The sequence below is a fragment of the Engystomops pustulosus genome, chromosome 2, assembly GCF_040894005.1.
Source record: "Engystomops pustulosus chromosome 2, aEngPut4.maternal, whole genome shotgun sequence".
NCBI classification, from domain to species: domain Eukaryota; kingdom Metazoa; phylum Chordata; class Amphibia; order Anura; family Leptodactylidae; genus Engystomops; species Engystomops pustulosus.
The window spans coordinates 95,532,797-95,549,843 of NC_092412.1; the positions used below are offsets into that span (position 1 = coordinate 95,532,797).

General features: G+C 41.0%; 1 protein-coding gene across 5 annotated transcripts in view; it reads left to right on the forward strand.

Moving 5' to 3' along the window:
* ARHGEF7 (Rho guanine nucleotide exchange factor 7) overlaps positions 1 to 17,047 on the forward strand; it is an 87,474-nt gene that overhangs the window by 17,098 nt on the left and 53,329 nt on the right. For all 5 annotated transcript variants that reach the window (XM_072135576.1, XM_072135577.1, XM_072135579.1 and 2 more), the window contains exon 3: positions 10,526 to 10,610. In XM_072135576.1, the coding sequence (XP_071991677.1) occupies positions 10,526 to 10,610 (85 nt within the window). The remainder of the gene's footprint in view (positions 1 to 10,525; positions 10,611 to 17,047) is intronic.

A 17,047-nucleotide genomic window follows, 5' to 3' on the forward strand; every position in this document is an offset into this window, starting at 1 on the left:
TGTACATTATAGTGTTAGTAGATGACTATTTATGCAAGAAAATCAACATCTTTTGTGCTTAACTAGCCATTTTAACCTGTTAGCGCAGTACTAGTCCGGCGCTTAGCCGATGCTGGTTCGGTTCTTCACCGGAGCAGAGCTGACATCTCGGAGTAACGTTCGCAGTTGGAGTGGGACAAGAGCATGGACTATAACTATAGCTTGTCCCAGTACCTAAAGACTCTTAGTATATCCAATGCAGGGGCATCAGGAGCTGCCACACAATGTACAGCTCTTGATAAATGCTTTGTGCTATATTCTCAAAGAATTAACGCTGTATACTCCTGCTGTAAGTGATGCAGAGGTCTGTTATGGGTCTTGTGTATGGCCAGACTTATGACATTTTTCTTATATATAATATAATTTTCACTGCTATTATCATATCTATATTTGAAGACTAGCAGCGTTCTTTTTGATGTGGATGTTGTGCACTTTTGTATGAAATAGTTGAAGTTCTTGCGTTTTGTTACTTTAGTGCGGTATACCGTGACTTGACATCATTATGGTGCCTAAACACGGATTGAAGTGACACAAAGTCTTGTCTGTTATTCTTTGGCGTTTGGTCCTGATTTATTTACTCAACAATTTGTAGCTTCGTTCCTCTTGCAACTATTCCTGCAATTTGTCAAAACTGAATGTATTAACTACTTCTGATTGGAGGAATTTCCTTTAAAGCCCCTTCCACACTGGCGTTTTTCACGCGCGAGTTCTGCGCGTGCATTTGACGCGCAGAACTTGCATTGCACTCTGTCCCATTGTATTCAATGGGTCTTTCTTCATTAGCGTTGTTTTGCACGCGCGTGCTTGCGTTCGTTTTCACACGCGTCAAAATCGCAGCATGCTCTACTTTTGCGTGTCACGCGCGTTTTTCACGCCCCATTCAAGTCTATGGAGATGCATCAAGAACGCATTGCACTCGCAATCATTGCAAGTGCAATGCGAGTGCAATGCGTTTTAAACGTAAGGGTTGCTAGGTGACCAGAATAACAGTATTTCCCCTGCTCGCGAACGATCATTTAATTAAAAAAACACAATGAAGAACAGTGAAGAATAGAATAAAAACAGTGAACACCGGATCATTTAAGAGAAAAACACAGTGCAGAACACAGTGCAGAATAGATTACAGATGTTCGGCACATCTGCTTACTTGTCGGGAGATACGCGCGGAACAGTGCGCCCAAAATAGCATGTGAAGAACAATATATATGTGTGAAGAGCACATTGCAGATGTATTTAAACATCTGCAATGTGTTCTTCACACACATATATATTGTTCTTCACATGCTATTTTGGGCGCACCGTTCCGCGCGTATCTCCCGACAAGTAAGCAGATGTGCCGAACATCTGTAATCTATTCTGCACTGTGTTCTGCACTGTGTTTTTCTCTTAAATGATCCGGTGTTCACTGTGTTCACTGTTTTTATTCTATTCACTGTTCTTCACATCTGCTAACTTGTCGGGAGATAATATACACGGGGAACAGTGAAGAATAGATCGCAGATGTTTGCAACTTATCAGAAGACATTATTTTTCAATTAAATAACACATTTTAATCCCAAACCATGGTCCCTTTGAAAAATGCTCGAGTCTCCCATTGACTCGCGCGTGAAAAATGCGCCGAAAACGCAAAAAAAACGCTAACAACACGCGCGTGAAAAACGCAAAAACGCTAATTACTCCAAGGAAAAATGGAACAAAAACGCAGCCAAAAACCAGTTTTTCACGCATTGCACCCTGACGTGAAATGCAACGCCAGTGTGGAAGGGGCCTAACACTAACACTTACTACTGAAACTTGCCAGTGTTTTTGTATACCTCTTTTTTTTTTTTTTTTTTTTTTTGAGGAAATGACAGAATTGTCTAAAAAGCGAAGCCACACAATATAGATGACCTGTTTCTGAGCGCCTCTTTCCATAAGCTGCAGGGACCGGTTCCTAGGGAGCAGGGGGTTGCTGTGTTAACCAATCATATGGGTTCCAGTTAACTAATCTGTATGAATGGCTATGGAACAGGAAACCTAGAAAAAGGCTGGAATATCCTGTTATACATTTCACTGCTGGACAAGATTTAGAGAACAGCGTCTTCTATAACATCCTCCACAATGAAGGTTTGATGACTTTAACAGTCATTTATATTTTAGATACAGTTTTGTTTGTATACTTCATTGGTTGTGTTAATGTTTATATGCATTGTTTATATTTGCATTGGGGGGGGGGGGGGGTTACTATTTTTTTTGTGTTTTTAAAAATTAACTAGAAGCAGAAGAATCACAGTTCTTATTGTTTAGACTAATTTGAGAATTTAAAGACCGTAAGCTGATTTGGCACTCATGTAAAACCTCACTCTGATTCTGTGTTGATAAATTTATTTATTTCTGTATTTTTTAATGCTAAATTGTATTTGTTTGTATTGTCTTTTATTAATATGCTTAAAGGGGTATTCTCGTCTGGGCATTAACATTCAGTTTCATTAATCTGCCATATATAAACATTTCTTCAATTAGATGTTATTAAAAAAACATACCTATGTGAAGATAATTTTCCATAAGTGTAGTCATGTGGTCCCTTAGAAAAGAGATAGCTTCCTCGGATACGTCCACCTCTGCTGGAGTGATTGCACAAATAAACAAAAGGTTATTGTATATAAAATGTCCTGGAGTTACTGCATGTCCTACAGCCGTCCTGTGGTAATGATTGCTGAATCCTGGTGGTCCGGCAGGACCCTATAGCGCAAGTCTGGCCACCAGTGTGACGTGGTCGTATCTGAGGAAGCTTTCTGGTTTCTAAGGGACAACATGGCTACATTTATGAGAAATTATCTTCACACTGGATCATTTTTTTTAATAACATCCAATTGAAGAAATGTTTATATATGGAAGATTAATGAAACTGAATGTGAATGCCGAGACGAGAATACCCCTTTAAGGAAATCTACCATCAAAATTTACCATGATAAACCAGAGCCATTTGCTCATAGATCCAAGCACTGTGACTGTGCTAATCTTTTTCTTCTTTTTTCTTCTAAAATCAACTTTATAATTATGCCAGACACGCCTTGGGGGAGGAAGGGCTTTGTCTGAGTATTTCCATGTTCTATTTTCACATGGTGGTGTTACACTGTAGCAGCATGTCTTGGTCTCACCCTTCTCCCTGTATTTCCTATAATCTGCAGTGAGCACACATTCTGAGGGGGAAGTGCTTCTTTAAATTGTAACAGCCTATGAAACTGCAGCTCTGATATCTCTCCCATAGCTGTTTTGGTTCATTATCATAATTATAAAAGTTGGTTTTAGAAGGACAGAGACCATTTTAACAAATATAAGATGATTACTACACCTGTGGTGCCTGGATTATCATGGATTTTGATGGTAGATTTTCTTTAAACTTTTCCCTGCCAAGGACGTATATCCTACATCCTCACAGGGTAGCATCAGTATGGACAAGGACATATGTGATACATCCTCTCTTCAGAGGCCTATAACTCTGGATCCATGGCACCTAGAATCTCACTTTTTTTTTTTTCCATTTGGAAATTTTGTTTCTTGGTGCCAGGGATCCAGAGATATTTAACTTAAAATAAGAATGTTGGGTGAGATGTATAAAAAAAAAAATCACTACTGACGGCACTTTTACATTTTAATAGCTCCGCTTCCTTAGAATCTCCCTTTTTTCTCTCAAATTTGTGTTTCTAAGTGCCACAGACCTAAAGTTGTAGCCCCTTGAAGTGTGCCCACCCCCTCCAGATAATTAACCTGTAGGCTGCAGGGAGAATTGTTTCTATATTTGGATAATAGTAACTAATGTTCATGCTATAAACCCTCTCTTACCCAGAACAATCTGAGAGCACACTTGCTCTTTAATTGTCATATAATAAACATTTTTTTTTTTTTTTAAACGTAAATTGAGTGAAAAGATGAGCATTCGATCCTCTTCACCTAAGGAGGCTACATGTTAACACTGCAACCCAGAACATGTCCAAAAACTTATTTGTAACATGAAAAACAAACCGTTTTTAGTTTCACACCATCTTCCATTATTTTTACCTATGTTATGGCGTTCTTACTCAAATGGAGAGAGAGGTACAACAGGAGAAAAAGGTGCCCACTCATAAAAAGGCAATACAACAAGCAAAAAGGAAGAGGATACCATGGACAATTATCACCAAGAGCTTTATTCACAATGATACAAAAGCTTAAACACACGGGACAATCATTAAAAACCCTAAGAAACATACTGAGTGTGAAACAACCCTTGGGCTTAAAGGGGTATTCTCGTCTGGGCATTCACATTCAGTTTCATTAATCTGCCATATATAAACATTTCTTCAATTAGATGTTATTAAAAAAAATGTTCCTGTGTGAAGATAATTTCTCATAAATGTAGTCATTTTGTCCCTTAGAAACGAGATGGCTTCCTCGGATACGGCCACCTCTGCCCGAGAGATTGCACAAATAAACAAAAGGTTATTGTATATAAAATATCCGGGAGTTACTGCATGTCGCACAGCCGTCCTGTGGTAATGATTGCTGAATCCTGGTGGTCCGGCAGGACTATATAGCCCAAGTCTGGCCACCACTGCTAGAGTGTGACGTGGTCGTATCCGAGGAAGCTATCTGGTTTCTAGGGACAACATGACTTTATTTATGTGAAATTATCTTCACACAGGAACATTTTTTTTAATAACATATAATTGAAGAAATGTTTATATATGGAAGATTAGTGAAACTGAAAGTGAGTGCCCAGACGAGAATACCCCTTTAAACATTGTTACCCCAGATAACCCCTAGGTACACTGTACCTGCACATGTCACAATTCCTAAAGCTAAAAATACATACAATACCATAATGGTAGATGGCTACAAGCATAAATATGGCCTACATTAATGCAAAGTAAAGAATTCTAACTGTAGGGTGGTCCATTAATGAATAGGTATACGCGAGGTGGGGAGGTAGCAATCTATCATTCTGGTATTACTGTGTGTATTATTTGCTTTGGGCATTGTGACATATGAAGGCAGAGTGTACGAGGGAGTATCAGGGCTAACACTCTTTTAGCCCAGGAGTTGTTTCACACTCGGTGTGTTTTTTTAATGTTCTTTCTCAAATTCTTATGAACCGCGGAAGGTTCTGTTGTTGCGAGGCTAATACAATGGCGCTCATGTAAATGTGACCTTTGTCATCTGATTAGCTTGGTTTATGTGGGGTATGTATGAACTCTTCACATTTTAGGAAAGTACTTTTTCATTTTCTTTTCTGATATGTACATATTTTAGTGAAACTTTGGATTTTTTCATGTAATTATGTTTAACATTTTATCACTGTTTGCTGGAAAGTTGCATGAATGTGGTGTGTGTGTGTGTATGAATTAAGTTTAGTGTTGTATACCGTATATACTCCAGTATAAACCGACCCAAATATAAGTTGAGGCTCCTACTTTTAGCACAAAAAACTGGGAAAACAGAATTGACTCGGGTATAAGCCCAAGGTGGGAAATGCATTGGTCACAGCCTTCCCCCAGTATATAGCTTTTCAGCCCCTTGCCCCTGCATAAAGCCTGGGCCATGCACATAGCTAGCCAGCCTTTCACCCATTTCATAAAAAAAAGAGTCCCCCCAGGTCTTCTCCGTGATCCGTTCGGCAGTGGCAGGTCCGTGCCATGTGGCAGTCGGCACATATAATATAGCAGCGGCGGCCGGCGTCAGAGTCTGTGAAGTCACACACTAGAGAATTACCTTATGTACTCGAGTATAAGTCAACCCGAGTATAAGCCGAGGCCCCTAATTTTGGCAGAAATAACTGGGAAAACATATTGACTCGAGCATAAGCCTATGGTGGGAAATGCATTGGTCACAGCCTCCCCGAGTAATGAAATGCCAAGCGCCCCCCCCCCCAATGATGAAATGCCCTGCAGAACGACCCCATAATAAAATGACCTACATCCCCCCCCCCCCTTTACCATGAAATTCCCAGAAGCCCCCCTAATGACGAAATGACTGCAGCCAAATCTATGAAATACACTTCAACCCGTGTAAAAAAAAAAAAAAAAAAAAAAATCCCTCCGCCATACTCTCCTTCCGGCGCCTCCCATTGCCCCCCGGGGCTCCCATTCCATAGGTTCTTCAGCTGTAACTAAGCGGGTAGAGACGTGTCCATGTGCTCTGCCTGGTGCACATTAGGACGTCAGAAGCGGCGACACCGCCGCATCATGGTGTGCATCGGAGGGTGTGTAGTATGGGTATTGAGGTTTGTTTATTTTTTTAATAGACTCCTGTATATGCTGAGGTGGTGGTTTTCAGCACATATTTTTATTTTATTTTTTTAGCTGAAAATCTCTGCTTATACACGAGTATGTACGGTAATACATAATGGTTCATTTGAAAACTGAAAAAATATACAGAATTTCTCCAGTGTTAAACTTTAACCCTCCAAAAAACTAAAAATGGAAAATAAGGTCCCTTAAAGGACATCAGTTTACTGATCAGTTTCCTTCCACAGAAATTATAAAACAGAGTTAGAAAAGTTATGCTATTTACCCTGGGGTGTTCAGGCTACTTCACAAGAACACTTTTTTTTTTTTTTTTTTTTTTTTTAATTTTTAAAAATATTTTCTCTATGGGAGACAGCCACCCAGCAACAGCTAATGGGTGCAGGCGGCCAGCCTCTAATTCTGTCTGAATGTGATTTGAAAGCATTACTATGTATACAATCACAACTTTAGGTGTGCCCAGATTGGAGAGGTGCCTCCTAAAGCTCCACTTACTCAGGGCTCCCGAATTTTTTCAGACGGCTTTGTAGAAAGATGTGTTCCCAGGTAGAGCAGCAAAATCTGTGGAAAGTTACCACAGAATTGTTCCATAGCTCTCACAATTTACTATGAATGGCCAGTAAGTAACTAGAAGGAGACATTTCTGGTCAGTTCTCTTTTATAGTAATCTGGGAACACTGTATTTCCAGTCAGACAATGGTCTAGACCAGTGATGGCGAACCTATGGCACTGGTGCCAGAGGTGGCACTCAGAGCCCCTTCTGTGGGCACTCAGGCCATCAGCTTAGGACAGGGTTCACCAAAAAGGACCAAATCCATTAAATCTTCCTGCAGTTCTAGGCACTTCATTGACTGTTTGGAACTGCTTGAAAAGTGAGAAGGTGTTAAAAGAACTGCAATATCTTTGGAGGTCCTCCTGCTGGACCCACCATTCTTCCTAAACAGAGAGACCCTGGAGATAAGCTACAATGAGAGTCTGAATTTGCCCTCCTTCTTTCAACTGTATTGGTGGCATCAGAGGGCCGATACAATTAAAGAAGTGGAAGAACAGGTAGCAATAAGTTACTGTTTAAAATGGGACATTGGCACATCAGGGTAAATGAGTGGGTTTTGGTTGTAGTTTGGGCACTCGGTCTCTAAAAGGTTCGCCATCACTGGTCTAGACATTACCGAGTGATTTCCACGTTTAAACGTTGACTAAAAGCTTCTCTCTTTACCAATGTATTATACTGTATATAGCACAGCCAATATTCTGTATTCTGTGGCCTCTATTATATATGTTTCTAACTTTGTGACGCATACCATGCAGTGTATGACCCAGTGTCATATACTGTATACCAGCTATTACTGCAGTATACTATTGTAGGACCTGTGTCATATATATACCAGCTATTACTGCTGTATACTATTGTAGGACCTGTGTCATATATATACCAGCTATTACTAGTATACTATTGTAGGACCTGTGCCATATATACCAGCTATTACTGCTGTATACTATTGTAGGACCTGTGTCATATATACCAGCTATTACTGCTGTATACTATTGTAGGACCTGTGTCATATATACCAGCTATTACCGCTGTATACTATTGTAGGACCTGTGTCATATATATACCAGCTATTACTGCTGTATACTATTGTAGGACCTGTGTCATATATATACCAGCTATTACTGCAGTATACTATTGTAGGACCTGTGTCATATATATACCAGCTATTACTGCTGTATACTATTGTAGGACCTGTGTCATATATATACCAGCTATTACTGCAGTATACTATTGTAGGACCTGTGTCATATATATACCAGCTATTACTGCTGTATACTATTGTAGGACCTGTGTCATATATATACCAGCTATTACTAGTATACTATTGTAGGACCTGTGCCATATATACCAGCTATTACTGCTGTATACTATTGTAGGACCTGTGTCATATATACCAGCTATTACTGCTGTATACTATTGTAGGACCTGTGTCATATATACCAGCTATTACCGCTGTATACTATTGTAGGACCTGTGTCATATATATACCAGCTATTACTGCTGTATACTATTGTAGGACCTGTGTCATATATATACCAGCTATTACTGCAGTATACTATTGTAGGACCTGTGTCATATATATACCAGCTATTACTGCAGTATACTATTGTAGGACCTGTGTCATATATACCAGCTATTACTAGTATACTATTGTAGGACCTGTGCCATATATACCAGCTATTACTGCTGTATACTATTGTAGGACCTGTGTCATATATATACCAGCTATTACCGCTGTATACTATTGTAGGACCTGTGTCATATATATACCAGCTATTACTGCTGTATACTATTGTAGGACCTGTGTCATATATATACCAGCTATTACTGCTGTATACTATTGTAGGACCTGTGTCGTATATATATATATACCAGCTATTACTGCTGTATACTATTGTAGGACCTGTGTCATATATACCAGCTATTACTGCTGTATACTATTGTAGGACCTGTGCCATATATATATATATATATACCAGCTATTACTGCTGTATACTAGTGTATTGTAGGACCTGTGCCATATATATACCAGCTATTACTGCTGTATACTAGTCTGACTTGTGTCATTTTATAATATGCTATGGCTGTTGCTGCTACTGCAAAATAGTGTCTTAACTGTGCCTGCAGATTATTACTCGGCCCAGGCTTCAGTGGTAAATGTTGTCATATTATTCTGAAAGGGGATAATGACATGTTTATTAATAACCTCTTATCCCGGTCTACTATTCTTATAGCTACCTGTGAGGAAGATTCTAGCTGTGACAGACCCTCCTCATGGAAGATGTAAAGGAAAATGGCCTAAGTTTGTTTTCTGAGGCAGGCCCTGAGTGGGTGGAGCTTTAGGAGGCACCACTCCAATCAGGACGCACCTAAAGCTGTGAATGTATGCATAGTAATGCATTCAATCACATTCAGATGGAATGGCTGGCTGCCTGCCCCCATTAGGGTGATGGCACACGTGACGTTTTGAACGCGTTTTTGGCCCATTTTTAAGCTGTCCGTTAAGAAACGCATCCGTTTTTGAAAACCGCATGTGTATTTTGATGGACTGCTTAAAAACTGACCAAAAACGGGTTCAAAATGCCACGTGTGCCATCGCCCTTAGCTGTTGCTGGGTGGCTGTCCTTTCCCTAGGGAAAATGTAGTTTGCAGATCATGGATTCCTGCCAACTCTACTTTACCAGTGACTGTCTTAAAATTTGTAGCTGAAAAGCAGATTTGGGGTTATTGTGAAGATTTATTTATGTGAATATATGACTATGAGGTGTATATGAAATCTACACATGTTCTCCTGTTACATTTAGGAGTTGTGAAGCTACTGTATATACTAGTTTAAGCTGAGTTTTTCAGCACAATTTGTGTGCTGAAAAATCACCACTCTGTTTATACTTGGGTATATAAAAAATAAACTCTGTATACGCCTTTCCAAGGCCAGCCACAGGTCTTCTTCTTGATCCAGTCCCGCCAGCAGCACCAGGCAATGCGCGCTAGTGGCTCACAGACTGACATCAGCAAGCGACTGTGTGCATGGACCTGTCGCTGCTGCCGAGACTGGATTGAGTAGTAGACCTGTGAGGGGAGCTGTCGGAAAGTACAGAGTTTATTATATTAAAGTACTGGGGGGTGGCTGCTACCAATGTGCAAGGAAGGCTTGGACAGCGGTCATACATGGCGTTTTGAGCTTGTTTTTAAGCACTTCGTTAAAAAAAGCATGGGTTTTTGAAAAACGCCCTTATACTCAAGTCAACTGATTTTCCCAGTTTTTGGTGGCAAAATTAGCGGCATCAACTTATATTCGGGTCAGCTTATACTCAAGTATATACAGTAATTATTCTGTTTGATAGCAAAAAATTGTCCCAAAGTCAATATTAATGCATTTTTTAAAATAAAATTTTACATTTTGAATCCTAATTGGTGCCAATATCTAGAACTGCTTAATGTAATTTTGAAAACGAGGCAAGTGTCTGCTTTCAGAAAATATGTTTTGCGGTTCAGTATAATGCTGTAATTACAGTTTTATTTGTGTGTCAAATTATGTCAAAATTGTCAAAATTGCTCTGGCCAATAACTCGACAAATTTTCCAGAAATGCCTGGCAGGGAAAGTGTTAATCCAAGTTCCTTTAAATGTTGATAAATGTCATTGCTTTTTGGATGTGTTTTGTTTTTCAGACATTTGAGGCCAATGACCTCTATCAAGGGCAGAACATCAACAAGGTGCTGAATTCCTTAGTCCTTCTGAATAAAGTTACAGCAGGTATGTGTGTACTGCTCCCCCCCCCCCCCCCGCATTATACATAATGATTTACTAAACTTAATCAATGCATTGCAGGAATAATCCTTCAATGAAATATGCATTGCTCAACACTATTTGCATGATCTAAATGTCATGGCAACATCTACTACATATTTAATAATTTTTCCACTGAATGTCTGTCCGTTGTGTATGTTTGCAGAGTTTTTGTGGACATTATATTCTCTTAGTCCAGTGGTGGCGAACCTATGGCACTGGTGCCAGAGGCGGCACGCTGAGCCCTTTCTGTGGGCACCCAGGCCTTCACCCCAAAATGAAGTTCACCAGACAGAACTCAAAGAATCTGCCTGCAGAATCTTCCTACAATGATAGATGAATTTGCCCTCCTCCTTTTAACTGCGTTGGTGTCCTAGGGAGGCTGAAGGATTGAAAGTTGTCAATGAACAAGGAAATATACATCATTGCTGCGCTGGCACTTTGCAATAAATAAGTGGCTTTTGTTTGAAGTTTGGGCACTCGGGCTCTAAAAGGTTCGCCATCACTGTCTTAGTCCATTTCCTTTGAGGAAAAACAATCAAAATCAAGCCTGTATAAACTAGGGACACTTCCTTGTAGATCCAGGCACTGACTCTGTTAATCTACCTATATTAGTTATCCATTGCCTCCTTCCTTCTAAAATAAACCTTTAAAATTATGCTTATGAGCCTTAGGGGCTTTGGTGGGTGTTTCCACAGGCTGTTACAATTAGCAAAGCAAGTCTCTCCCTGCTCTCTCCCTCTTTCCCTCTGTAATCTAGGAGCAGGAAGTGCAGGGGGAGACCTGCTCTGCTCATTGTAACAGCAAATGGAAAGACCTCACTGGAGGCTCAGCAAACGCCCCTCCCCCAGAGCCCCTCAAGTTCATTGGTAACCTTCTAAAAAAAACAAAAAACAAAACGTATAAAATTATGCCAAAGTCGCATTGCCCTGAACTATGAGTACTGTTTATACGTCTGTGGGGATGTATATGCGGCTGTAAATTTGCAGCCACATATATGTCCCCATAGACAGCAATGGTGACCCGGCGGTGGTACGGTGCTACACGTGTGGCACCGATCTGCGCAGTACACGGGGAAAAGATGGAGCGTGCTCGGCCGGCACACCCGTGTGAATGTACCTAAGCCAAGTTTTTCAGCACAAAAAATGTGCTGAAAAACCCCACCTTGGCTTATACACAAGTGTATAAAAATAACCTTTCATACTCACATCCCAGCGCTCCACGATCCCCGTGGCTCCTCTATCTTCTCTCTGCTTTAACAGTGGGCAGAGGCGTGTCCATACGCTCTGTGATGTCATAGTGCGCGCCTGCAGATCGCATAGACGCTCCTCTGCCCGCTGTTAAAGCAGAGAGGGAGCACTGGAAGGCGAGTATATACGTTTCTTTTTATACGCCGAGGGGCTGCAGTGGGCATTTCATCAGTAGATGGGGGGGGGGGGAGCTGACTGCTTGGGCCATACAAAATTAGGGATCTCGGGTATACTCTAGAGCAGTGATGGCGAACCTATGGCACGGGTGCCAGAGGTGGCACTCAGAGCCCTTTCTGTGGGCACTCAGGCCATCACCACAGAGGTGACCAAATAGGACAAATCCACCAAATCTTCCTGCAGTCTCAAGCAACGTATGAGATGCTGCTCTCAGCGCTATTTTAAAGCGACACTTCATTGGCTGATTGGAACTGCAGGAAAAGTGAGGTGTGGACAGGGCTGCATTATCTTTGGAGGTCATCCTGCTGGACGCACCATTCTTCCTCTACCTTTCAACCGTATTGGTGGCCCTAGGTGGCCGATACAATTGAAAGATGTGGAAGAACACGTAGCAATAAATTACAGCTTAAAATGCCACATTGGCACTTCACAGTAAATTACTGGATTTTGGTTGTAGTTTGGGCACTCAGTCTCTAAAAGGTTCGCCATCACTGCTCTAGAGTATATACGTTAAGTGTCCCTGGTTAATCATGCTTGATCTTGATAGTAGATGGGTAGTAGTAATTTTGATCAAGCCAACACTATCTGATCCAATTGGGTCCAACTTTCAATATGGATGAGCTGACTGCATCCAATTTGTTTACTAGGCACTGTTCTATACACTTTGTAGTGTCTAGTATGTGGGACTGAGCTGCAGTAAAATGTAAAGCCACTATATAAAGTATGGAATTGCACCGAGTAAATAATGAAGAAAAAGCAAGTCATTTATCAAGTTGATTGGAAGGAAGAGGCCTTTCCCACAAGTAGACTCTTAATGTCCTGAAAAATCGCTTCTCAAAATATTATATAAAATAATATTGGCCCACATTTATTAAGATGCAACCTGCACTAATTTTTTCTCTGACTTTGCACATTCTTTTCATTACTTGCACACATATTTACAAAATTCTGCACATAAAGGGGCGTTCCGGAGCAGTCGGACCGCGCACCACATTTCTTACCACGACTTGACAGAATTGTGTTGCACGCCCAATGGTAAAAGTGCACCAAAAAAAGTTGGTGCACTCTGCCAGTGCAGGGAGCGTCAGATTCATGAAGAACATGCGCCACAAATCATGTCTGTAATCATCTGGTGCCCACTGCACACTACACAGGAAACTGCTCATAAATAACTGTGCATAAATGGGGGCCATTGTTTTGTATTGGACATTTTTGGTCTTCCCATCTTTTGTTCCCATATGGTAACTTGGTTTATTGCAGCTGGCCTCTTCCCACATCATAAATAGGGTGGTAGTTTGTATCCAAACTCATGGTTTGTGGTCAAATATGGTTAATATTGAACTGCAAGATATACAGAGAGAACGTCAAACTTAGTTGACCATTTGCTTGTGCATATCATATTATCAGGTTCAGGGGAATGCAATGATTTTGCATTTCTTTTCATTTCATGGGTCTGGTGTAAATCTGTGTAAATATAATGGAGCCTACTGCTGCTGATAATGGCAGTGCTTTCCTGGTCTCTATTTATACCTAGCTGAAGCCGGGGTCACTGTTGTATGTGCTCTATATTTGTTCCCAATTGTATACACATGGGTGTCCTGCTTTGTCGTCTCCCAGCTGCTTCCTCTTCATGCAGCAGGCAGTGAACAATGAGTATGCTAGTCAGGGCAGTGGTGGAAAACGGACATCCTGTTCATCTTGTCTTCCTGCTTCAGTCTGCTCTACAACTACATCTTTTCTTGCATATAGGCATTCTTGTCAGAAAAGCCTTCACTATATTGTGGCTGCTGCTAGTCAAAAAGGATCTTCAGCAAAGTTAATTTGGAATAAGCAGGGCATTTTTTTATGTCTTCTGGACAGAAAAGTCCCCTCCCCACTCTTCCCATAGCACAAGTAATGTTGACAGTGTTTATAATGATGCAATTTATTTCCACACGTGTAACATATCATGGTGTGTCAGGACCAAGACCATCATATTGGTTTGGTGTGCAAATAGTGGTGCAAAATACATATCTCATGCCCCTATGTAATATAAACTCCGTTCAGTGTGATGCCATATAACATAAAAAAACATAGTGTGATGTTATATAAAATAAAATGCATATCACTTGCCCCATGTAATATAAAATTCCTACAGTGTTCTGCTACATTTACATAACCTTTACTCGGCTTAGGGTGGTGACACACATGTTTTGAACCCGTTTTTGGTGCGTTTTGAAGCAGTCCGTGTAAAAACGCATGTGTTTTTAAAAACGCATCCGTTTTTAACCCGTTTTAATTAAGATAATTGGTAAAACCTGTCAAAAACGGATGCGTTTTCAAAAAACGCATGCGTTTTTTAATGGACTGCTTAAAAACGGACCAAAAAACGGGTTCAAAACGCCATCACCCTTATACTGGAGTCTATGAAAAAAAAAAAACCTCTGTGTTCACCTTTCGGCACCAATGCCACACATTATGACAACAAACGGCTGAAGTATATGCAACGGCAGCACATGGGGACCTGCGGGGGGGGGGGGGGGTGTTGGAAAGGCACATACAGATTTTTTTTCTTTTTAATAATAGGCTGATGGGGGCGGCTGGCTGTTTCTAGGAGGGCAGGAGGGCGGCTGATACGAACATCATTCCTGCTTACTCCTAATTAGTGGAAGGGGACTACGGCAGCAGAACTTGAATTTCATAGACTCATGATTTCTGCAATATCTCAAGGAAGCTTTCAGATACATATACCTTGGGATGATGTGATCATAGAAAACTCATTTTGGATCAACTTGGAACAGCCTGGCTAGTATAACATGATTAACTTGTACTGGGGAATGCTCTGTCCATTAAGCCGTTGTTCACAGTCCTATTAAGTTCTTGAGGAACCGCCCCACCCTGTAATGGCAGCATATAGAGTTATAATAAAAGAAGTCCCTGAGGAACTTCTTAACCCCTAGGCCAGTGATGGCGAACCCTTTAGAGGCCGAGTGCCTAAAATGCAACTCAAGCCTAACTTACTTATAGCAAAGTGCCAACACAAAAATTTAAAAAGAAACCACGTAGGTGTTTAATATAGGGACTTGTGTAATAAACGTTAGAAAATCTTGGCAGTGTACTGCGCTGTCCTGTGCTGGCCTAAAACTGTTGTATACTGTTCAGGGGAAGGATTGGGGGCAGAGCTCAGGTACACCTGCAGCTGATAAGCAGAATTATAGAGATAATTGCCCCATTTTAATATTGATGTATTTTATTTATAGCTATGTCATATGTCACATATAGGGGTCTGCTGACCTTTATACGTGACCCCAATCCCAGTGGCGTAACAAGACACCAGTGGGCCTTGATAGATAGATAAATAGATAGCCAGACAGGAGATAGATAGATAGATAGATAGATATGTGACAGATATGAGATGGATAGATAGATAGATATATCATTTTTCTATATCATTTTTCTAGATACATAGATATGAGAGACACATAGATACATACATGGATACATACATATGGGAGAGACAGAGAGATAGATATGAGGGTGCTGGAAAGATATGAAATAGCTGCATGATGTAGTTTATCGATCTGTCTTGTTTACAGGCAGCTTTGTCAGGGGGATATTTACAGGATAGCAGGGGATAATGAGCCGATGCTATACTTTGTGTATGTCATTTATTACCTTTCTACACTGCAGCAGCTACATGCAGCCCGTGCTCTGGTGATTCCTCCTCCCTCCTCTCCTCTCCTATTGGCTGGTCGGGTCAGGTGACCGGCCCTCTGTGTGAGTTTCGGCTTTAGCAGGGGGGGAAGGCAGAGCAATGACTGCCTTCCTGCCGACATTACTGTGCTCAGAGGTCCCAAAAGAGCACATTGAACAGTGACAGCCCACTATATCTTGGGGCCAGATCCTTATATCCCTGCCCAATTCTATTATGTGGGAGCAGCTGTATCATGCTGCTCTCTTCTCCCCGCAGTGGTTTCTATGGGAACCACAATAACATTTAGCGCTCCCGACAGCCGGAGCTTCAAATGGTGACAGCGTGCGTGCCCACAGGAGCGGCTCTGCGTGCCGCATGTGGCACGCGTGCCATAGGTTCGCCATCGCTGCCCTAGGCGCACCACGATGTTATACTACGTCCCTGCGGCTACATGCTAAGCGCACTGGGACGTAGTATAACGTCCAGCTTCTGGGACTTGCTCATGAACGGAGCCGGTACCAGAAGCAGCGGCTGTCAGCTGTCTAAGACTCGCAGCTGACACCGCGATGTCTATTTTTACGGTATGGTAAACGGCCAAAAAAAAAAAAATACAAAAAAGTTCCTAAAAATTGATGATTTTCATTTCCTCCACCAACAAAGAGTTAATAAAATCTCACCAATCAGCTATATATGCCCCAAAATTATGTACCAGAAAAGTGCATCTCATGTGGCAAAAACATAAACCCCTATAGGTCCACAATAAAAAAAAAAAAAAAAAAGATTATAGCCGGTACAAAATGACATAGCAAATCTGATCTGCATGGCGCCTCCTTCCCCTCTATGCCCGGCCGTGCGCCCATACAGCAGGTTACCAGCACATGTAGAGTATCCGTGTACTCGGGAGAAATTGGGTATTAAACTTCGTGGAGCCTTTTTTCATTTAATCCATTACAAATGTTTAATTTTCCACCCAAAATGAATGCATTGTCAAAAAATATTACAATTTGTAGACCACACCTCCATTTTGTTTTAACCCCTATAAAACACCTAAAGGGTTAACAAACTTCTTAAAAGTGCTTTTTCATACGTTGAGGTGTGTAGTTTCCATAAAGGGGTAATTTACGAGTCTCGCTATTATTTAGGCCTCTCAGTGTCCTATTAAAGTGGAGGAGGTCCATCTAAATATTACTTTTGGGGATTTTCCCAAAAATTTGAAAAATGGCACCCAAATTCTGAGCGTTATAACATTCTAGTAAAATACGTGGAATCTTAAAAAAAACATCCAAAATAAAGCTGACATTTAG